The sequence below is a fragment of the Bufo gargarizans genome, chromosome 2 (genome assembly GCF_014858855.1).
Source record: "Bufo gargarizans isolate SCDJY-AF-19 chromosome 2, ASM1485885v1, whole genome shotgun sequence".
Lineage (NCBI taxonomy): Eukaryota > Metazoa > Chordata > Amphibia > Anura > Bufonidae > Bufo > Bufo gargarizans.
In genome coordinates, this window is record NC_058081.1 from 51,590,528 (window position 1) to 51,615,031 (window position 24,504).

At 47.6% G+C, this 24,504-nt stretch overlaps 1 protein-coding gene across 1 annotated transcript in view; it reads right to left on the reverse strand.

The window, feature by feature from the left end:
* The window catches only part of EFNB3 (ephrin B3), a 63,993-nt gene that overhangs the window by 6,201 nt on the left and 33,288 nt on the right, over positions 1–24,504 (reverse strand). The window contains exons 2-4 of the mRNA XM_044282894.1: positions 10,147–10,442; positions 4,933–5,025; positions 2,749–2,847 (exon numbers count right to left, since the gene is read on the reverse strand). Coding sequence (XP_044138829.1) covers positions 2,749–2,847; positions 4,933–5,025; positions 10,147–10,442 — 488 coding nt within the window. The remainder of the gene's footprint in view (positions 1–2,748; positions 2,848–4,932; positions 5,026–10,146; positions 10,443–24,504) is intronic.

Here is a 24,504-nt window from a genome sequence, read left to right on the forward strand (position 1 = left end):
CTCCTGCAGGGTGATACATATAGAAGGAGCTATGAGTCTGCCCCTCCTCCTGCAGGGTGATACATATAGAAGGAGCTATGAGTCTGCCCCTCCTCCTGCAGGGTGATACATATAGAAGGAGCTATGAGTCTGCTCCCTCCTCCTGCAGGGTGATACATATAGAAGGAGCTATGAGTCTGCCCTCCTCCTGCAGGGTGATACATATAGAAGGAGCTATGAGTCTGCCCCTCCTCCTGCAGGGTGATACATATAGAAGGAGCTATGAGTCTGCCCCTCCTCCTGCAGGGTGATACATATAGAAGGAGCTATGAGTCTGCCCTCCTCCTGCAGGGTGATACATATAGAAGGAGCTATGAGTCTGCCCCTCCTCCTGCAGGGTGATACATATAGAAGGAAGCTATGAGTCTGCTCCTCCTCCTGCAGGGTGATACATATAGAAGGAGCTATGAGTCTGCCCCTCCTCCTGCAGGGTGATACATATAGAAGGAGCTATGAGTCTGCCCCTCCTCCTGCAGGGTGATACATATAGAAGGAGCTATGAGTCTGCCCCTCCTCCTGCAGGGTGATACATATAGAAGGAGCTATGAGATTGCCCCTCCTCCTGCAGGGTGATACATATAGAAGGAGCTAACAGTCTGCCCCTCCTCCTGCAGGGTGATACATATAGAGGGAGCTATGAGACTGCCCCTCCTCCTGCAGGGTGATACATATAGAAGGAGCTATGAGTCTGCCCCTCCTCCTGCAGGGTGATACATATAGAAGGAGCTATGAGTCTGCTCCTCCTCCTGCAGGGTGATACATATAGAAGGAGCTATGAGTCTGCTCCTCCTCCTGCAGGGTGATACATATAGAAGGAGCTATGAGTCTGCTCCCTCCTCCTGCAGGGTGATACATATAGACGGAGCTATGAGTCTGCCCCTCCTCCTGCAGGGTGATACATATAGAAGGAGCTATGAGTCTGCTCCTCCTCCTGCAGGGTGATACATATAGAAGAAGCTATGAGTCTGCCCCTCCTCCTGCAGGGTGATACATATAGAAGGAAGCTATGAGTCTGCCCCTCCTCCTGCAGGGTGATACATATAGAAGGAGCTATGAGTCTGCCCCTCCTCCTGCAGGGTGATACATATAGAAGGAGCTATGAGTCTGCCCCTCCTCCTGCAGGGTGATACATATAGAAGGAGCTATGAGTCTGCCCCTCCTCCTGCAGGGTGATACATATAGAAGGAGCTATGAGTCTGCCCCTCCTCCTGCAGGGTGATACATATAGAAGGAGCTATGAGTCTGCCCCTCCTCCTGCAGGGTGATACATATAGAAGGAGCTATGAGTCTGCTCCTCCTCCTGCAGGGTGATACATATAGAAGGAGCTATGAGTCTGCCCCTCCTCCTGCAGGGTGATACATATAGAAGGAGCTATGAGTCTGCTCCTCCTCCTGCAGGGTGATACATATAGAAGGAGCTATGAGTCTGCTCCTCCTCCTGCAGGGTGATACATATAGAAGGAGCTATGAGTCTGCCCCTCCTCCTGCAGGGTGATACATATAGAAGGAGCTATGAGTCTGCCCCTCCTCCTGCAGGGTGATACATATAGAAGGAGCTATGAGTCTGCCCCTCCTCCTGCAGGGTGATACATATAGAAGGAGCTATGAGTCTGCTCCTCCTCCTGCAGGGTGATACATATAGAAGGAGCTATGAGTCTGCTCCTCCTCCTGCAGGGTGATACATATAGAAGGAGCTATGAGTCTGCTCCTCCTTCTGCAGGGTGATACATATAGAAGGAGCTATGAGTCTGCTCCTCCTCCTGCAGGGTGATACATATAGAAGGAGCTATGAGTCTGCTCCTCCTCCTGCAGGGTGATACATATAGAAGGAGCTATGAGTCTGCCCCTCCTACTGCAGGTGATACATATAGAAGGAGCTATGAGTCTGCCCCTCCTCCTGCAGGGTGATACATATAGAAGGAGCTACGAGTCTGCCCCTCCTCCTGCAGGGTGATACATATAGAAGGAGCTATGAGTCTGCTCCTCCTCCTGCAGGGTGATACATATAGAAGGAGCTATGAGTCTGCCCCTCCTCCTGCAGGGCGACAGTCCTCATCCTCCTCATACAGCACTATATAGCAGTATCACGGTGGTCTGTATTCTGTGCCCTCCTCGCCCCATTTTTTCTGCTTTGGGCAGTATCATTGGATTAAAATAAACTGCTTTAATTAAGTCTAATTAAAAAGATCGAATCTGCACTTTAACTGGAGGAACGCATTAAATCAGCTGAGGGCCGGGGGTTGTGAGGCGCAGATGGGGGGGGTGAGGCACGGACGGGGGGGTGAGGCTGTGGTCTCCTAGAGGTTCCAGACATAATAAGTGTCTCATCTCCTCGCTTTCAGCCCCACTGTCTTCCTTCTGTCCAAATTGCCAACTTTATTAAAGAATATCCTTCAAACTGACAGCTCAGTGGTTCCCCGTCCTGTGCTGCAGATCCCACCGCACGGCCCTCTCGCCCCACCGCCGTCCAGCCTTCATCGCTATACAGAGCCCATTAACCCTTCGCTCCCTCTCACATGCCAAAGACGCTCTTAGCTATTCTATACACTGGCTGGAGAATAGCTGATTGTGGTGGTGGGAATGATCATGCCTGAGGTTAGGTTGGGCTTGTTTTGGGGCATCTGGTTGAGGACCCATAACAGGAGGAACCGCTCTCGTAAAGAGTAAAAGATCTTTGTCGTATAAGGCGTCTCCATGTCTGAAACAAACCTGTAAAGTTTGGGGAGTCCGGGTTTGGTACTGACGGCAGGAATCCTGAATCTTTATCTTTCCCTGAAGGTCTGCGAGGGTGGTTGCCTCCATCAGGATCTTAGGAAAGAGAAGAATCAAGAGAGTGAGGGGTTAATTAGGTAAGGAATGGGTGTGTATCACTTTAAGAACTGGCTGACTGCTGGGTGGAGGATATGACTCCAATGTAAATGAAGTTTTAGATAACGACTTACAAATATATGTAAATGCCATCACTATGCATATGAATAGGAGTGGACTTCCAATTAAGCTGGGCCTCCAGCTGATACCTTTCATCCTCTCTAGAGCATCGTAAAGATCCTCAACCTCCACTCAAGTGTCCACAGAATAACAAAATACCAGACTGGTAAATCCAGAATCCTCCAAAATCTCCACGTAATCCACCCCCTAGTCTGTCAGGAAACAATTTCTACTCCATTTAATTCCATCATACTTACCCAACCTGCTAGTCTGACTACTGCTGATATCACCTCCAGACACTGGCCTTATCTTTTTTATAGCTTCATCATATCCTCATCATACTATCCTCATCAGCCAGCTACTGGCCGACCCTCATCATACCTTCTTCATATCCAGTCACTGGAACATCTAATGCTACTGGTCCAAAGCTATCAAACCACCATCATTTCCAATCACTGGCCCCATCCTCATCATATCACCATCATCTCCAGCCACTCGTCCCACCCTCATCATATCTCAATCAACTTTTATCACTTGACCCATCATCATCATACCACCATCATCTCCAGATACTGGACTCATTCTCATCATGATCCTGTCATCTATAGCCACTGGCCTTATCCTCATCATACCACCATCATTTATAACCACTGGCACCATCCTCATCACTCCAACATGAACTTCAGGTACTGGCCTCATCCTCGTCCTATCCATATTATCTCTTGCCACTGGCCCAATCCTTGTCATATCGCCATCATCTCTAGCCACTGACCTCAACCGCATCATACCCCCATCATCTCCAGCCACTATCTCCATCCTCATCATACCATCATCTCCATCCACTGGCCCTTAATCATATTTCCAGCCACTGACCCTTAATCATCAGCCCTCCATCATCTCCAGCCACTGGCTCTTCCTCATCATATCCCCATCATCTCCATCCATTTGCCCCATACTCATCTTTCCATCATCTCCAGATACTGACCTCCTCTTTATCATATTTGTATTATCTCTAGCCACTGACCAATCTTCATCATTCCAACATCACCTCCAGTCAGTGGACACAATCCTCATCTTACCTCTATCATCTCCAATACCTGGCCCCATCTTTTTCCTACCACCATTATCTCCAGACACTGGCCCCATCTTCAGCATACCACCATCCTGCCTTGCCATGGGCCCCATCCTCGTCATACTACCATCATCTCCAGTCACTAGACCCATGCTCATCATACCAACATCATCTCCGGATACTGGTCTTATCCTCGTCATGTCTATATTATCTACCTCCACATATCTCCATCATCTCTAGCCACTAATCCCATCCTCATCATACCTCCATCATCTGCAGTCTCTGACACACCATTCATATCATAACTCCATAATCTCCAGCAACTCTACCCATCCTTCTCATTTCACCGTCAACTCAAGACACTGGCCGTAGTATATCCAAATATTGCCCTCATCCTTGCCCTATCTCCATCAACTTCATTCACTGATCCCAATAACCAACCTTATCTCTGATCATCAGCTCCCTCCTTAGAACTCATTGATCATCTCCAGTTCCTGCTCTCTTTTCAGCCAAAACTCTATTATCTCCAGTTACTAATACTTCTTATTTATTCCTTGATAACTGCTCCCATCCTCTCTGTTTTATGTACATTGCCTCTGGTCATTGATTCCTTTGCTTGGGCAGACCATAATCATCTCTACTTATCGTTTTCTTCCGTCCTCCATCACCTTTCTTTATGTCACACCTCAACCATCATCGACTCCTTCTACTGGATCTTCAACTTCCTCAAGTCCTTTCTCTTGGTCTTACCTCCATCTTCCCTATCTCCTCAAGGCTCAAGTCCTCTCATTCCTCTAACATCACCTTAGGTCACTTTTCTGCTTCCTACCCCCAGTCATTCATTTTTCTTTCCTGACGGCTAGAGATAACATCTGTTATGGTGAGATACTTACTCTGTCCAACCTTTAAAGTGACCTTCATGCCTTTGGTCTGACACACACCACCACTGAGATTTTCCAACCCCTCCAGGGTACCATCCGAGGTGGCTGAAACAAGATGTTCAAAGTATTTACAAAATGTAGAGTGGACAAAAATAGGTCATGTCTTTGATATTATAATTTATCGTCATTGTACATAGATACTCGGTATTATAAAGCGCAACACGGAACACGTTACATTTAAGGTCACGCAAGTACATCTCTGCACATGACTCAACAGAGTAGCAGCCTTTGTTGAAAAGCATTGTAGGCTACAAGCTCACTTGTTAACGAGGTCTGACAGCCATCTTGGGTCCTGTTTTATTAAATCATGTCCCCCACTGTCTCTTGTCACGGAAGAGAGAGACCTCAGCCAATCAGAGGCCTAGGCATTGGGGGGCCAGCGAGACAGAGGGTGTAGAATGACATGCCTGTGGGGGACAGGGTTAGAAAATGCGGAGGGTGGGAGAACGAAGGGGGGACATAGATATGATGAGAGAGGGTAAGGGACAGACAGCACAGATGGGTTCGACTATTTCTATAGCGCAAGGACTGCATAATCAAAAGGGCAATGCTTGCTGGGTACATAACAGGATGGAGAGCAGTACTGGACCTACATTCTGTAGACAAATCTAACAAGGTGGTCATGTATGGTCAGATACTTCATGACATTGATGAATACTGGCTAGTGGCTCGGTGAGAAATTTCTGGAATTCTCTGTGCAATATTTAGTGCACCCTGTCATCGGCTTGCCAGATTTTATCCACTCTTCAGATATTGCGGGGAAAAAATTCAAGCAATGAAGGCCAGAATCGGGTGGACCACTATATTTACAATGCACTGGAAACGTTTTCAGACCCTTTCACTTTTTTCACATTTTATGTTGTGGCCTTGTGTTTAAAATAAAAAAAATAAAAAGATCACATTTCCCCCATCAATTGCTAATTGATTGAAAAGGAAAAACGAAAATCTAACATTGACTTAAGTATTCAGCCCCTTTACTCAGGACATAAGTATTCAAACCCTTTACTCAGGACTTAGTTGAAGCCCCTTTGGCAGTGATTACAGCCTCCAGTCTTCTTGGGGATGATGCCACCAGGTTTGCACACCTGGATTTGGAGATTTTCTGCCATTCTTCTCTGCAGATCCTCTCAAGCTCTGTCAGGTTGGTTGCGGACCTTGAGTGGACAACCATTTTCAGGTCTCTCCAGAGAAGTTCCATTGGGTTCAGGGCTCTGGCTGGCCACTCAAGGACATTCAGAGTTGTCCCTGAGCCTCTCCTGTGTTGTCTTGGCTGTGTGCTTAGGGTCATTGTCTTGTTGGAAGGTGAACCTTCAGCCCAGTCTGAGGTCCAGAGCTCTGTATTAGGTTTTCATTAAGAATATCTCTGTAGTTTGCTCCACTCAGCTTTCCCTCCACCCTGACCAGTCTCCCTGCCCCCCACAGCATGATGCTGCCCCCACCATGCTTTACTGTGGGGATGGCATTGGGCAGATGATGAGCAGTGCCTGGCTTCCTCCTGATATGACAGTTAGAACTGAGGCCAAAAAGTTCCATATTGGTTTCATCAGACCATAGAATCTTGTTTCTCGCAGTCTGGGAGTCCTTTAGGAGCTTTTTTTTTTTTGTAAACTCCAGACAGCTTTCATGTTTCTTTTACTGAGGAGAGGCTTCATTCTGAGGATCTTTGGTGCTCAGTCAGTATGACTATTGGGTTCTTGGTGTCCTCTTTTTCCAAGGCCCTTCTCCCCTGATAACTTAGTATGGTGGGGCAAGGTGATGGTTGTTTCATACTTCCATTTAAGAATTATGGAGGCCACTGTACTCTTAAGAACTTTCAGTGCAGCAGATTTTTTTTGTCCCTTTCTCCATACCTGTGCCTCCACACAATCCTGTCTCTGAGCTCTACAGGCATTTATTTCCTCCTCATGGCTTGGTTTTTGCTCTGATATGCATTGTAAGCAGTGAGACCTTATATAGACACGGCGGTGTCTTTCAAAATCATGACCAATCAACTGATCTTACCACGGGTGGACTCCACTGAAGGTGTAGAAACATCTCAAAGATGATCTAGAGAAGGGGAGGGGGCCTGGAGCTAAATTTCAAGTGTGATAGCAAAGGGTCTGAATACTTATGCCCAGGAGAAATTTCAGACTTTCCTTTTTAATAATTTTTAGAAATTTTCTAAAGTTCTGTTTTTACTTTCTGGGGTCTTGAGTGCAGATTGATGGGTGAAAACTAGATTTTTTAAAAAATGTTATCTTGGCACAAGACTGCAATGTCACAAAATGTGAAAAAAGTTAAAAGGTCTGAAGACTTTCTGAATACATTGTATATGCTCCAACATGTCTGGTTTCGGCATGACTTGAGAGCTCCTTGTTCTAGCATGATTTAGTAGCCCCCTTTTGCACCATGACTTGGGAGCTCCTGATCCCACCACATGTATCACAGGCTTGAGTACATGGATTCAAAATTTTTAACATTAACAGATAAAACATGACTGAAAGTCAGTCTTGTAAGCCAAGACCTTGCAGGACTGGATATGCGGGAAAACAAATGTTTACATGAACAGTCTCAGAAGTATGAAGAAGATATAAACAGGATCAGTGCTTGTACAGAGATGTATAATCTATAGCTTATGGCAAATATAGAAAGGTATCATTACAGTAGAGTACATTTTCTTGGGAAGGGGACCAGGTGGACACATGAAAGAACTTGATTATGCAGCAATGACATAAGGGGCACAGTATAGATATGAAGATGAAAGCATGGATGGATATAATTTATGATGTGTAGTTCTCTGGTGGCCATCTTTACTGTATATATGGAGGTGTGAGGATACCAGTGCGGAAACTCTATGTTGAGAAGTGAGAACCTCGCTCTTAGTAAATTAAGAGGTTGATTCACTGATCTACCCAATGATCCCATTTGCTGTGGGTGAAGATCCAGGACTGGTGGACCCCCAGGAAGACCAGCTCCAAGGAGTATTTAACTAAGGCGACTCTGCCCAGGATGCTTGGATGAGCACTGGCAGAAAAGCAATGCGAAAAACGGGTCAACTTTTGTAACTAGTTCTGACCATATTACGAACCTGGGGTGGTCACGGTCCAGAACTTTAACCAAATGGATGACAGGTAAAAGTGGTCATAACAGATCACGTTATAACACAACCAATGTGTCTCCTCGCCATTTCTGAGTAGTAATTTAGTAACCACCCCCTATTTTCTCTCTGCGTTCTCCCACAATCCACAAAGCCATGTGGTAATTAGCAGCAGGTAAAAGAGTCTGGTGGTAATGATGAGTAGACGTGTTTCTCCCGTCCTCCTCACCACGTCTCCCTCCACTCTATTCCTGACCTAAATGTCAGAGCTCATTATTTCCACTCACTAGCACAGCAAACAAGAGCACCCCGAGGGGAAGTGCAGCAGAGTATGGAGGGAGAGGCTGGCAGGCGAGATGTGTGGGGAGGAGGGCAACTTCATGGATGTATTTAAGGAACAAAATGGAGAAAGACCACGGGATGGGGGGATGTGGATGGAAGCCGAGGTGGAAAAGTCAGTTCCTTCAAAGATGGATCATATATAGAACAAAAAAACCACAACATGATATTGAAGATCTCAAGATGATCACCCATCACACAAAAACCAACATAATACTGAAGAGCTCAAGATGATTTCCATTTCCCAACGAGGTTCATTCATGACCTATAAATTCTAGTAGTCATATGTGTTTCTGGAAAAGCTGGGTAATACTTTGAAGACAGGTGTCACCAGAGCAGCCATAACATTTGGGCCTCTTACAGCTACTGCTTGACACCACCACACTCCAAATCTCTTGGGCAAGGTGTCCTGTCCCATTTTCCAATTCCAACCATTGACATGAGCATGAGACCAACAGATATGGGCTGCTGGAGAGAGAAGGCCAAGCCTTGGTTTGTCCTAACCCTTTTGCTATTGGACGGTGAGAACCTGTTCAGGGCTCCTCAATAGCGGTGGGGAGGTTGCCCAAGTGCCATGGTGTGGAAAATCTGTAAAGAATAAATCAAGGCAACTGGACTTACTGTAGATTTCTTGAAAACGTTTCACTTGTTCTTCCAACGAGCTTTCTCAGTCACTCAGAATTGAGAAAGCTTGTTGGAAGAACGAGCGAAAAGTTTTCAAGAAATCTACAGTAAGTCCAGTTGCCTTGATTTATTCTTTACAGATATTCAATGACCTGGATAAATGAGAACCTTCACAGACATGGTGTGGAAAGAGAAACCATGGACTATAATGGACACCCATTTTGGTCTTTGTGATGGGACGTCTTCTCTATTTTATGTCCATCATGGACATGGAAGAGCTCCTCCAAACCCCATCTGTACTGGTCGAAGATCTACATGACTCGGCCTCAGACGATTTCTGATGTAGATCACCTTTAGAGAATCTGATACTTGTGGCACAGGATAAGAAAAACAGGTCTGTTTCCAAAAACAGTGCCACATCTGTCCATAGGTTGTGTCTGGTACTGCAGCTCCACAGTGTGACGCTATTATTTGCAAGAAAGCAGCCATGTTTTATTTTTTAACCCTTCAGTGCTTCAGTAAATGCTAATAGGTTCCTGCCTTGTATGCCATGGATACTTAACCTCTGGCATCCAGTTACTTAAAGGGATACTACCAACTCCTATAAAATGACTACCTCCTAAAATAGCTTATGTTGTAGAGTAATCCCTGACTAAGCCAAGTGTCTGCTATTTCTAGGGGATCATTCAGTCACAAATCTTATTGCGGTTTTTGGTTGTCTGCTGCAGCACCAACTTTCACCTTTATATATTGGCAGAATCTTCAAAGACACCAATGCAACAGCGCCCCCAGTTCTATTAGTCTTCAAACAGCCATACCTATTGATTGGAGCTTCGTCCATACATGGCTGTTCCTATTGTTTCTGTGGAGGATGGGAGGCTTGACCGACTGCAGCCACCACTAGGGGGAGCTCACTGCATACTGTGTTATTAGTGAATTTAATGTATAAATTGTATACAGGTAGCTCCCTCTAGTGGTGGCTGCAGGCAAACAGAATTCTGTGATGTAACTGTGCAGGGGATTTGGAGCTCTGTATCGTAAAAACAGCCTTGAGAACTGTGAAGATATAGCAGAGGCAGCCAGGCTGAGGGCGTCATCCTCCATTATGACATCACAGACGTGCTCACCGATGATGTAGTAGTCCCGATGGGATTTGAACTCATGACCCCACAGGTTGGGGCTGTACTCCTGGAATTTGATGGTGAAGCGGAGGTCTTGCCCGGGGCGATCACAGGTGAGGAGGAGGTTGGGTGTCCGCAGGACAGAGCACATTACGACCTCTTCTTCCGTGCCCACCAAGTAAAGCTTATAATATTCATAGGGGGAGGAGGAGAAAGGACCTCGAGGCTCGGAGCGAGGACACAGCAAGTCCAGGCGGTCCCCGATCTGTGGATATAGCACGTAGCCCTCAGCATCCTGAAACCTGGAAGAGAGAGGAGAGGCTGTTACTGAGAGGTCACCATATACTGAATACGGAATAATATCTGTGCCTGGGAAAGCTGGGTGCTTGTCACATGGTCTGTAACCCAGCTGTCATAGAACATATCCATATCCTAAATCAATGTTAGAACCTGCTGAGAGTTATACCCCCATAACAGTGACATCAACAGTGCCTCCATAAGTGTCACCCACCGTGCCCCCATAACAGTGACATCCACAGTGCCCCCATAACAGTGTCATTCACAGTGTCCCTATAACAGTGTCATCCACAGTGCCCCCATAACAGTGTCATCCACAGTGCCCCCATAACAGTGTCATCCACAGTGCCCCCATAACAGTGTCATCCACAGTGCCCCCATAACAGTGTCATCCACAGTGCCCCCATAACAGTGACATCCACAGTGCCCCCATAACAGTGTCATCCACAGTGCCCCCATAACAGTGTCATCCACAGTGCCCCCATAACAGTGACATCCACAGTGCCCCCATAACAGTGACATCCATAGCGCCCCCATAACAGTGTCATCCACAGTGCCCGCATAACAGTGTCATCCACAGTGCCCCCATAACAGTGTCATCCACAGTGCCCCCATAACAGTGTCATCCACAGATACCCCATAACAGTGACATCCACAGCGCCCCCATAACAGTGGCAATCCACAGTGCCTCCATAAGTGTCACCCACAGTGCCCCCATAACAGTGACATCCACAGTGCCCCCAATACAGTGTCATCCACAGTGCCCCCATAACACTGACATCCACAGCGCCCCCATAACAGTGACATCCACAGTGCCCCATAACAGTGACATCCACAGTTCCCCCATAACAGTGACATCCACAGTGCCCCCATAACAGTGACATCCACAGTCCCCATAACAGTCACTCGACACCCACAGTGCCCCCATAACAGTGACATCCACAGTGCCTCCATAAGTGTCACCCACAGTGCCCCCATAACAGTGACATCCACAGTGCCCCCATAACAGTGTCATCCACAGTGCCCCCATAACACTGACATCCACAGCGCCCCCATAACAGTGACATCCACAGTGCCCCCATAACAGTGAAATCCACAGTGCCCCCATAACAGTGACATCCACAGTTCCCCCATAACAGTGGCATCCACAGTTCCCCCATAACAGTGTCATCCACAGTGCCCCCATAACAGTGGCATCCACAGATCCCCCATAACAGTGACATCCACAGTGCCTCCATAACAGTGGCATCCACAGCGCCACCATAACAGTGGCATCCACAGCGCCCCCATAACAGTGGCATCCACAGTTCCCCCATAACAGTGACATCCACAGCGCCCCCATAACAGTGCCATCCACAGATCCCCCATAACAGTGACATCCACAGTACCCCCATAACAGTGACATCCACAGTGCCCACATAACAGTGACATCCACAGCGCCCCCATAAGTGACATCCACAGTGCCCCCATAACAGTGACATCCACAGTTCCCCCATAACAGTGACATCCACAGTGCCCCCATAACAGTGACATCCACAGTCCCCCATAACAGTCACATCCACAGTGCCCCCATAACAGTGACATCCACAGTGCCCCCATAACAGTGACATCCACAGCGCCCCCATAACAGTGACATCCACAGTGCCCCCATAACAGTGACATCCACAGTGCACCCATAACAGTGACATCCACAGTGCCCCCATAACAGTGACATCCACAGTGCACCCATAACAGTGTCATCCACAGTGCCCCCATAACAGTGACATCCACAGCGCCCCCATAACAGTGCCATCCACAGCGCCCCCATAACAGTGACATCCACAGTACCCCCATAACAGTGACATCCACAGTGCCCACATAACAGTGACATCCACAGCGCCCCCATAAGTGACATCCACAGTGCCCCCATAACAGTGACATCCACAGTTCCCCCATAACAGTGACATCCACAGTGCCCCCATAACAGTGACATCCACAGTCCCCCATAACAGTCACATCCACAGTGCCCCCCCATAGCAGTGACCTCCACAGTGCCCCCCATAACAGTGACATCCACAGATCCCCCATAACAGTGACATCCACAGTACCCCCATAACAGTGACATCCACAGAGCCCCCATAACAGTGACATCCACAGCGCCCCCATAAGTGACATCCACAGTGCCTCCATAACAGTGACATCCACAGTGCCCCCATAACAGTGACATCCACAGTGCACCCATAACACTGGCACAGCGCCCCTGCCCTATATAGCCGCTGGAGCTACATTTAACCCATTGACTTCTGATAAAGCATTTTTCTGGTCAGATTTCATGCAGTCCATACAATACAATCTCTCTTCTGCTGTGCGGTTTGTTACAATGTATCAGTGTAGGGGAGAGCTGCCTAGGCTGATATATTGTAACAAACCCTCAGCTGTATGAGCAGGACTGAAGGCTGTTCTCATTCATTGACAGCAAGCAGAGATCTTGAAAATTGTAATTGAAATAGAAACAGAAAGTTGCAGAGCCTTTTATTAGACGGTGATGAGGCTGGGGCCGGGGGTCTCCATTGTTCCCCCAGTGATTTGTGGGGGAAGGGAAAGGCCAAAAATATAGTCCTCGCATGGTTACCTGTGGGGGGTGTACTAACAGGCCCAACTCCCCTCATCCCCCTCTATTGTTATGCACAGTGGACTTGTCCAGGCAAGAGATAGGACAAAGGAACGTGACAAGACAAAGGATGGGGGAGGACGTGGGAACATCTGGTAATAGCGTCTGCAGCCACCCCTGTCATCGGCCGATCACTTATCATTATCGGATACGGGGGGTTTACATCACCGTTATTTTTCTGTTCTTCTCAGAAGAACGGAAAACTAACGGTGAGGTGAACGCGGCCGGACAGGCGGTCGCTGAGCACCTCCGAGGGAGGAGGTCGTATGATGGAGGGCATTGCACCCACACACTTGGCATCTGCTGGCGGGCAGACGTGGAACACTGGCATCCAAAAACTGGCACGTTCTGCTGTGAGAGGGGGAGAGAGAGCTGGAGAGTGACAAGAAGGACACAGATCATTGCCCGTGTACTGCAGAGGAGGTGTATCTAATCCTGTACTGTGTGATACTGTCTACTGAGCTGTGTATCTAATCCTGTACTGTGTGATACTGTCTACTGAGCCGTGTATCTAATCCTATCCTGTGTGATACTGTCTGCTGAGCTGTGTATCTAATCCTGTACTGTGTGATACTGTCTGCTGAGCTGTGTATCTAATCCTATCCTGTGTGATACTATCAGCTGAGCTGTGTATCTAATCCTCTCCTGTGTGATACTGTCTGCTGAGCTGTGTATCTAATCCTATGTGATACTGTCTGCTGAGCTGTGTATCTAATCCTATCCTGTGTGATACTGTCTGCTGAGCTGTGTATCTAATCCTGTACTGTGTGATACTGTCTGCTGAGCTGTGTATCTAATCCTATCCTGTGTGATACTGTCAGCTGAGCTGTGTATCTAATCCTTTCCTGTGTGATACTGTCTGCTGAGCTGTGTATCTAATCCTATGTGATACTGTCTGCTGAGCTGTGTATCTAATCCTATCCTGTGTGATACTGTCTGCTGAGCTGTGTATCTAATCCTATCCTGTGTGATACTGTCTGCTGAGCTGTGTATCTAATCCTATCCTGTGTGATACTGTCTGCTGAGCTGTGTATCTAATCCTATCCTGTGTGATACTGTCTGCTGAGCTGTGTATCTAATCCTATCCTGTGTGATACTGTCTGCTGAGCTGTGTATCTAATCCTATCCTGTGTGATACTGTCTGCTGAGCCGTGTATCTAATCCTATCATGTGTGATACTGTCTGCTGAGCTGTGTATCTAATCCTATCCTGTGTGATACTTTCTGCTGAGCCGTGTATCTAATCCTGTACTGTGTGATACTGTCTGCTAAGCCATGTATCTAATCCTTGCTGAGCTATGTATCTAATCCTATGATATCTGAAACTGTCTGCTGAGCTGTGTATCTAATCCTATCCTGTGTGATACTGTCTGCTGAGCTGTGTATCTAATCCTATCCTGTGTGATACTGTCTGCTGAGCTGTGTATCTAAACCTATCCTGTGTGATACTGTCTGCTGAGCTGTGTATCTAATCCTATCATGTGTGATACTGTCTGCTGAGCTGTGTATCTAATCCTGTCCTGTGTGATACTGTCTGCTGAGCTGTGTATCTAATCCTATCCTGTGTGATACTGTCTGCTGAGCTGTGTATCTAATCCTATCCTGTGTGATACTGTCTGCTGAGCTGTGTATCTAATCCTATCATGTGTGATACTGTCTGCTGAGCTGTGTATCTAATCCTATCATGTGTTATACTCTCTGCTGAGCCGTGTATCTAATCCTATCCTGTGTGGTACTGTCTGCTGAGCTGTGTATCTAATCCTATCCTGTGTGATACTGTGTGCTGCCATGGGTATCTAATCCTATCCTGTGTGATACTGTCTGCTGCCCTGGGTATCTAATCCTATCCTGTGTGATACTGTCTGCTGCCCTGGGTATCTAATCCTATCATGTGTGATACTGTCTGCTGAGCTGTGTATCTAATCCTATCCTGTGTGATACTGTCTGCTGAGCTGTGTATCTAATCCTATCATGTGTGATACTGTCTGCTGAGCTGTGTATCTAATCCTATCATGTGTTATACTGTCTGCTGAGCTGTGTATCTAATCCTATCCTGTGTGGTACTGTCTGCTGAGCTGTGTATCTAATCCTATCCTGTGTGATACTGTGTGCTGCCCTGGGTATCTAATCCTATCCTGTGTGATACTGTCTGCTGCCCTGGGTATCTAATCCTATCATGTGTGATACTGTCTGCTGAGCTGTGTATCTAATCCTATCATGTGTTATACTGTCTGCTGAGCCGTGTATCTAATCCTATCCTGTGTGATACTGTCTGCTGAGCTGTGTATCTAATCCTATCCTGTGTGATACTGTCTGCTGAGCTGTGTATCTAATCCTATCCTGTGTGATACTGTCTGCTGAGCTGTGTATCTAATCCTATCCTGTGTGATACTGTCTGCTGAGCTGTGTATCTAATCCTATCCTGTGTGATACTGTCTGCTGAGCTGTGTATCTAATCCTATCCTGTGTGATACTGTCTGCTGAGCCGTGTATCTAATCCTATCCTGTGTGATACTATCTGCTGAGCCGTGTATCTAATCCTATCCTGTGTGATACTGTCTACTGAGCCGTGTATCTAATCCTATCCTGTGTGATACTGTCTGCTGAGCTGTGTATCTAATCCTATCCTGTGTGATACTTTCTGCTGAGCCGTGTATCTAATCCTGTACTGTGTGATACTGTCTGCTAAGCCATGTATCTAATCCTTGCTGAGCTATGTATCTAATCTTATGATATCTGAAACTGGCTGCTGAGCTGTGTATCTAATCCTATCATGTATGATACTGTCTGCTGAGCTGTGTATCTAATCCTATCCTGTGTGATACTGTCTGCTGAGCTGTGTATCTAATCCTATCCTGTGTGATACTGTCTGCTGAGCTGTGTATCTAATCCTATCCTGTGTGATACTGTCTGCTGAGCTGTGTATCTAATCCTATCATGTGTGATACTGTCTGCTGAGCTGTGTATCTAATCCTATCCTGTATGATACTGTCTGCTGAGCTGTGTATCTAATCCTATCATGTGTGATACTGTCTGCTGAGCTGTGTATCTAATCCTATCCTGTGTGATACTGTCTGCTGAGCTGTGTATATAATCCTATCCTGTGTGATACTGTCTGCTGAGCTGTGTATCTAATCCTATCATGTGTGATACTGTCTGCTGAGCTGTGTATCTAATCCTATCCTGTGTGATACTGTCTGCTGAGCTGTGTATCTAATCCTATCCTGTGTGATACTGTCTGCTGAGCCGTGTATCTAATCCTATCCTGTGTGATACTGTCTGCTGAGCCGTGTATCTAATCCTATCCTGTGTGATACTGTCTACTGAGCCGTGTATCTAATCCTATCCTGTGTGATACTGTCTGCTGAGCTGTGTATCTAATCCTATCCTGTGTGATACTTTCTGCTGAGCCGTGTATCTAATCCTGTACTGTGTGATACTGTCTGCTAAGCCATGTATCTAATCCTATGATATCTGAAACTGTCTGCTGAGCTGTGTATCTAATCCTCTCCTGTGTGATACTGTCTGCTGAGCTGTGTATCTAATCCTCTCCTGTGTGATACTGTCTGCTTAGCTGTGTATCTAATCCTATCCTGTGTGATACTGTCTGCTGAGCTGTGTATCTAATCCTATCATGTGTGATACTGTCTGCTGAGCTGTGTATCTAATCCTATCCTGTGTGATACTGTCTGCTGAGCTGTGTATCTAATCCTATACTGTGTGATACTGTCTGCTGAGCTGTGTATCTAATCCTATCCTGTGTGATACTGTCTGCTGAGCCGTGTATCTAATCCTATCCTGTGTGATACTGTGTGCTGCCCTGGGTATCTAATCCTATCCTGTGTGATACTGTCTGCTGCCCTGGGTATCTAATCCTATCCTGTGTGATACTGTCTGCTGCCCTGGGTATCTAATCCTATCATGTGTGATACTGTCTGCTGAGCTGTGTATCTAATCCTATCATGTGTTATACTGTCTGCTGAGCCGTGTATCTAATCCTATCCTGTGTGATACTGTCTGCTGAGCCGTGTATCTAATCCTATCCTGTGTAGTACTGTCTGCTGCCCTGGGTATCTAATCCTATCCTGTGTGATACTGTCTGCTGAGCCGTGTATCTAATCCTATCCTGTGTGATACTGTCTACTGCCCTGGGTATCTAATCCTATCCTGTGTGATACTGTCTGCTGCCCTGGGTATCTAATCCTATCATGTGTGATACTGTCTGCTGAGCTGTGTATCTAATCCTATCATGTGTGATACTGCCTTCTGAGCCGTGTATCTAATCCTATCATGTGTGATACTGTCTGCTGAGCCGTGTATCTAATCCTATCATGTGTGATACTGTCTGCTGAGCTGTGTATCTCAGTACAGGACTAGCCACCGTGCATCCAGTACAGGGCTATCAACTGTGTATCCAGTAAATGGCTATCCACCGTGCATCCAATAAAGAGCTATCCTGTGTGCATCCAGTATAGGGCTATCCACCGTGCCACCAGTACAGGGCTATGCACTGTGCAACCAGTACAGGACTATCCACCGTGCAACCAGTAGAGCTATCCACCATGTATCCAGTAGAGGGCTATCCACCATGCCCTCAGTATAGGGCTATCCACCGTGCCACCAGTGCAGGGCTATCCACCGTGCCACCAGTACAGGGCTATCCACTGTGCCCTTAGTACAGGGCTATCCACCGTGCATCCAGTATAGGGCTATCCACTGTGCCCTTAGTACAGGGATATCCACCATGCCTTTAGTACAGAGCTATCCACCATGCATTCAATAAAGAGCTATCCTGTGTGCATCCAGTACAGGGCTTCAGAGCAGTCGGTCAGTATATACACAGAGCAGAGCAGTCAGTCAGTATATACAGAGAGCAGAGCAGTCAGTCAGTATATACAGAGAGCAGAGCAGTCAGGCATTGTATACAGAGAGCAGAGCAGTCAGTCAGTATATACAGAGAGCGGAGCAGTCAGTCAGTATATACAGAGAGCAGAGCAGTCAGGCATTGTATACAGAGAGCAGAGCAGTCAGTCAGTATATACAGAGAGCGGAGCAGTCAGGCATTGTATACAGAGAGCGGAGCAGTCAGTCAGTATATACACAGAGCAGAGCAGTCAGTCAGTATATACAGAGAGCAGAGCAGTCAGTCAGTATATACAGAGAGCAGAGCAGTCAGGCATTGTATACAGAGAGCAGAGCAGTCAGTCAGTATATACACAGAGCAGAGCAGTCAGTCAGTATATACAGAGAGCAGAGCAGTCAGTCAGTATATACAGAGAGCAGAGCAGTCAGGCATTGTATACAGAGAGCAGAGCAGTCAGTCAGTATATACACAGAGCAGAGCAGTCAGTCAGTATATACAGAGAGCAGAGCAGTCAGGCATTGTATACAGAGAGCAGAGCAGTCAGTCAGTATATACAGAGAGCGGAGCAGTCAGGCATTGTATACAGAGAGCGGAGCAGTCAATCAGTATATACAGAGAGAGCAGTCAGGCATTGTATACAGAGAACATAACAGTCAGTCAATATACACAGAGAGCCGCGCAGTCAATCAGTAGAGAGCAGAGCAGTCGGTCAGTATATACAGAGAACAGAGCAGTCAGTCAGTATATACAGACAGCGGAGCATTCAGTCAGTATATACAGAGAGCAGAGCAGTCGGTCAGTATATACAGAGAGTGGAGCAGTCAGTATATACAGAGAGCAGAGCAGTCGGTCAGTATATACAGAGAGTGGAGCAGTCAGTCAGTATATACAGAGAGCGGAGCAGTCAGTCAGTATATACAGAGAGAGGAGCAGTCGGCCAGTATATACAGAGAGCGGAGCAGTCAGTCAGTATATACAGAGAGCGGAGCAGTCGGCCAGTATATACAGAGAGCGGAGCAGTCAGTCAGTATATATAGAGAGCGGAGCAGTCGGTCAGTATATATAGAGAGTGGAGCAGTCAGTCAGTATATACAGAGAGAGGAGCAGTCAGTATATACAGAGAGACCGGAGCAGTCAGTCAGTATATTCAGAGAGCGGAGCAGTCAGTCAGTATATACAGAGAGCAGGGCAGTCGGTCAGTATAGATAGAGAGTGGAGCAGTCAGTCAGTATATACAGAGAGGGGAGCAGTCGGTCAGTATTGTGACACAGTGAGAGGTTTGGTCTGGGAAAACAGGTATTTTCCTCCCAGCATGTCAAATTCTGAACCAGATTTTAAATCCCGGTCCGGGTTTTGGCAGGACCTGGCTGTCCTTAAATAGGCAGCTGGGCTCAGAAGCCATGTCTCTGTGTTGGGATCTGGGAGCCTGGTGTCTGGATGAAGGCTTGCTACCTGTTTGGCGTGAAAACAGATTGGTGCTGCTATCAGCAAGGACTCTTTGAGGCAGAATTGCCGCATGGTGTGGATTACCACCAACATTGCAAGGTGACTTTTTGTTTGATTATGACTGCTTGTTTTGTCACTTGCCTAAAGTGTGAATAAAACACTGAACTGTTTGATCCAAAGAACTTGTTGTTGCCTCTATACTGCGTCCGCTAATCCTGTCTACCAGAGCGAAACCCCACAATTGGTGGAAGATGCGGGCAAGAGCAGTGAGGCGGGCGTGAACGCCGATATTTTTGGTTTCTGCATTTTTCAGGCATGGTTGTATGTCGTACATTAAACCAGCTGTATTACAACCAGTGCCCCATGACAAAACGGAGGCTGTTGTGAAGGCCCTCATGGAGGCTAATCTGCAGCAGCGAGAGACAAGCCTGCAGCAACGCAAGGCTAATAAGCGGCCGCAGGAGACTAACCAGTTGCTGCTACAACACATGATGGCTTTGCAGACAGCAGGAGCAACCCCGAGCGTCCACGATCCCCGGAAAGCAGTCCGCGCCACGATTCCTAAGATGACCCCCGCAGACGACATCGAAACCTACCTGGCGATGTATGAGAAAGTGGCCATCAGGGAAAAGCTACCCCGTGACCATTGGGCTGAGGTCATCACTCCATTCCTGGCATCCGATTCCCTGTGGGTGTATTTCGGCTTGCCGGACGATCAATCGACCGACTACCAAAAAGTAAAGGGTTACATTTTGGCAAGACTGGGGGTGAATGTGTTGGTCCTGGCCCAGCAGGTACATCAGTGGGGGTTTAAGCCGGCTGAGCCTGCGAGGACCCAGTATCATGACTTACTCCACCTCTTGCAAAAGTGGCTACAGCCTGATGTGCTGAGACCCTCGGCTATGCTGGATAGACTATTGGCCAATATCTTCTAGAGGGTACTGCCACTCCCTCTGCAGCACTAGATCGCCTAGGTGTCTCCTGGCAATGCCCTTGAGATGGTGGACCTGGTGGAACGCTATGAAGCTACCAGGAATCTAAAGGAGGGTTCTGTCCGGAGGGGGGTCGGCAAACCCCGTAAATCTCCACCCCAGGCCCAGAGATTTGAGCCGATAAAGCCCGCCCGGGATGTACCCACGGCGGACCTAGCTCCAATAGTCTGCTGGCGGTGTCAGGAACCTGGCGATGTAAGGGCTGACTGTCCCCATCGGGTTGAGCCAATGGACACTAACTATGGCTACCGTCAGTTGCTATATGCCAGGAGGCTGTGTACAACGGGTACCCCAGAGTCTCTAGATCACTTGTGCCAGGGGGAAGTGGGAGACACTCCGGTGGAGGCTCTGCTGGACTCAGGGAGTCTGGTGACCCTAGTAAGGGCTACCCTGGTGCGGTCCACTGAGTAAACTGGCCGGAAAGTCGGGGTGATGTGCATCCTTGGAGACTTAAAAGACTACCCCACCGCGCTGGTGTCTCTAACCACGGTGGTCGGTAGATGGACCCACAAGATGGCTGTTGCCACAAATCTACATTATGAACTCATAATAGGGAGAGACTTCCCAGGCTTCCCGGCCCTGTGGCCTGCTATGAGAGTGACTGATACCCATGAGACAGGGGTAACCCTAGCAGAGTGGCCCGGCTGAGGGGGCAAACCAGAAACCTGGGAACCTGCGACCGAAGGGCCAGCGGTAGAGGTGACCGCCACTTCAGTGGAAGAGGGGGAGACAACCCCGCTAAGTGTGATGGTGGGAGATGTGGAGGACTTGCCGCCGGGTCCTGAATTAGCAGACCTCAATGTCTCTACAACAACCTTGGGCAGAGTCAGTGTTTCCCCGTTTGTGGTTCATCAAGATATGTTGTGTCAGGTAAACCAACTACAGGGTCAGCCTATTGAACAGCTGGTGGTCCAGAGAGAGGAGCAGTCGGTCAGTATATATAGAGAGCGGAGCAGTCGGTCAGTATATATAGAGAGCGGAGCAGTCGGTCAGTATATACAGAGAGCAGAGCAGTCAGTATATACAGAGAGCAGAGCAGTCAGTATATACAGAGAGAGGAGCAGTCGGTCAGTATATATAGAGAGCGGAGCAGTCGGTCAGTATATACAGAGAGCAGAGCAGTCAGTATATACAGAGAGAGGAGCAGTCGGTCAGTATATACAGAGAGAGGAGCAGTCGGTCAGTATATATAGAGAGCGGAGCAGTCGGTCAGTATATACAGAGAGCAGAGCAGTCAGTATATACAGAGAGCAGAGCAGTCAGTATATACAGAGAGAGGAGCAGTCGGTCAGTATATACAGAGAGCGGAGCAGGCAGTCGGTATATACAGAGAGTGGAGCAGTCAGTATATACGGAGAGTGGAGCAGTCAGTATATACATAGAGCGGAGCAGTCAGTCAGAATATACAGAGAGCAGAGCAGTCAGTATATACAGAGGAAGGAGCAGTCGGTCAGTATATACAGAGAGCGGAGCAGTCAGTCAGTATATACGGAGAGTGGAGCAGTCAGTATATACAGAGAGCAGGGCAGGCAGTCAGTATATACAGAGAGCGGAGCAGTCAGTCAGTATATATATAGAGAGCGGAGCAGTCAGTCAGTATATATATAGAGAGCGGAGCAGTCAGTCAGTATATACAGAGAGCGGAGCAGTCAGTCAGTAAATACAGAGAGCGGAGCAGTCAGACAGTATATATAGAGAGCGGAGCAGTCAGTCAGTATATACAGAGAGCAGGGCAGGCAGTCAGTATATACAGAGAGCAGAGCAGTCGGTCAGTATATACAGAGAGCGGAGCAGTCAGTCAGTGTATACGGAGAGTGGAGCAGTCAGAATATACAGAGAGCAGAGCAGTCGATCAGTATATACAGAGAGCAGAGCAGTCAGTATATACGGAGAGTGGAGCAGTCAGGCAGTATATACAGAGAGCAGGGCAGGCAGTCAGTATATACAGAGAGCGGAGCAGTCGGTCAGTATATACAGAGAGTGGAGCAGTCAGTCAGTGTATACGGAGAGTGGAGCAGTCAGTCAGTATATACAGAGAGTGGAGCAGTCAGTATATACAGAGAGCGGAGCAGTCAGTCAGTATATACAGAGAGCGGAGCAGTCAGTCAGTATATACAGAGAGCGGAGCAGTCGGTCAGTATATACAGACAGCGGAGCATTCAGTCAGTATATACAGAGAGCAGGGCAGGCAGTCAGTATATACAGAGAGCAGAGCAGTCGGTCAGTATATACAGAGAGCGGAGCAGTCAGTCAGTGTATACGGAGAGTGGAGCAGTCAGTCAGTATATACAGAGAGCGGAGCAGTCGGTCATTATATACAGAGAGCGGAGCAGTCAGTCAGTGTATACGGAGAGTGGAGCAGTCAGTATATACAGAGAGCGGAGCAGTCGATCACTATATACAGATAGCGGAGCAGTCAGTCAGTATATACGGAGAGTGGAGCAGTCAGGCAGTATATAGAGAGAGTGGAGCAGTCAGTATATACAGAGAGAGGAGCAGTCGGTCAGTATATACAGAGAGCGGAGCAGTCAGTATATACAGAGAGCGGAGCAGTCAGTCAGTATATACAGAGAGCAGGGCAGGCAGTCAGTATATACAGAGAGCAGGGCAGGCAGTCAGTATATACAGAGAGCGGAGCAGTCAGACAGTATATATATAGAGAGCGGAGCAGTCAGTCAGTATATACAGAGAGCGGAGCAGTCAGTCAGTGTATACAGAGAGCGGAGCAGTCGATCACTATATACAGAGAGCGGAGCAGTCAGTATATACAGAGAGCAGAGCAGTCAGTCAGTGTATACAGAGAGCGGAGCAGTCGATCACTATATACAGAGAGCAGAGCAGTCAGTCAGTATATACAGAGAGCGGAGCAGTCGATCACTATATACAGAGAGCGGAGCAGTCAGTCAGTATATACGGAGAGTGGAGCAGTCAGGCAGTATATACAGAGAGCGGAGCAGTCAGTCAGTATATACAGAGAGCAGAGCAGTCAGTGTATACGGAGAGTGGAGCAGTCAGTCAGTGTATACGGAGAGTGGAGCAGTCAGTATATACAGAGAGCGGAGCAGTCAGTATATACAGAGAGCAGGGCAGGCAGTCAGTATATACAGAGAGCGGAGCAGTCAGTCAGTATATACAGAGAGCAGAGCAGTCAGTGTATACGGAGAGTGGAGCAGTCAGTCAGTGTATACGGAGAGTGGAGCAGTCAGTCAGTATATACAGAGAGTGGAGCAGTCAGTATATACAGAGAGCGGAGCAGTCAGTATATACAGAGAGCGGAGCAGTCAGTCAGTATATACAGAGAGCGGAGCAGTCGGTCAGTATATACAGACAGCGGAGCAGTCAGTCAGTATATACAGAGAGCAGGGCAGGCAGGCAGTATATACAGAGAGCGGAGCAGTCGGTCAGTATATACATAGAGCGGAGCAGTCAGTCAGTGTATACGGAGAGTGGAGCAGTCAGTCAGTATATACAGAGAGCAGAGCAGTCGGTCAGTATATACAGAGAGCGGAGCAGTCAGTCAGTGTATACGGAGAGTGGAGCAGCCAGTATATACAGAGAGCGGAGCAGTCGATCACTATATACAGATAGCGGAGCAGTCAGTCAGTATATACGGAAAGTGGAGCAGTCAGGCAGTATATACAGAGAGCAGGGCAGGCAGTCAGTATATACAGAGAGCGGAGCAGTCGATCACTATATACAGATAGCGGAGCAGTCAGTCAGTATATACGGAAAGTGGAGCAGTCAGGCAGTATATACAGAGAGCAGGGCAGGCAGTCAGTATATACAGAGAGCGGAGCAGTCGGTCAGTATATACAGAGAGTGGAGCAGTCAGTGAGTGTATACGGAGAGTGGAGCAGTCAGTCAGTATATACAGAGAGCAGGGCAGGCAGTCAGTATATACAGAGAGCGGAGCAGTCAGTCAGTATATACAGAGAGCAGAGCAGTCAGTGTATACAGAGAGTGGAGCAGTCAGTCAGTGTATACGGAGAGTGGAGCAGTCAGTCAGTATATACAGAGAGTGGAGCAGTCAGTATATACAGAGAGCGGAGCAGTCAGTATATACAGAGAGCGGAGCAGTCAGTCAGTATATACAGAGAGCGGAGCAGTCGGTCAGTA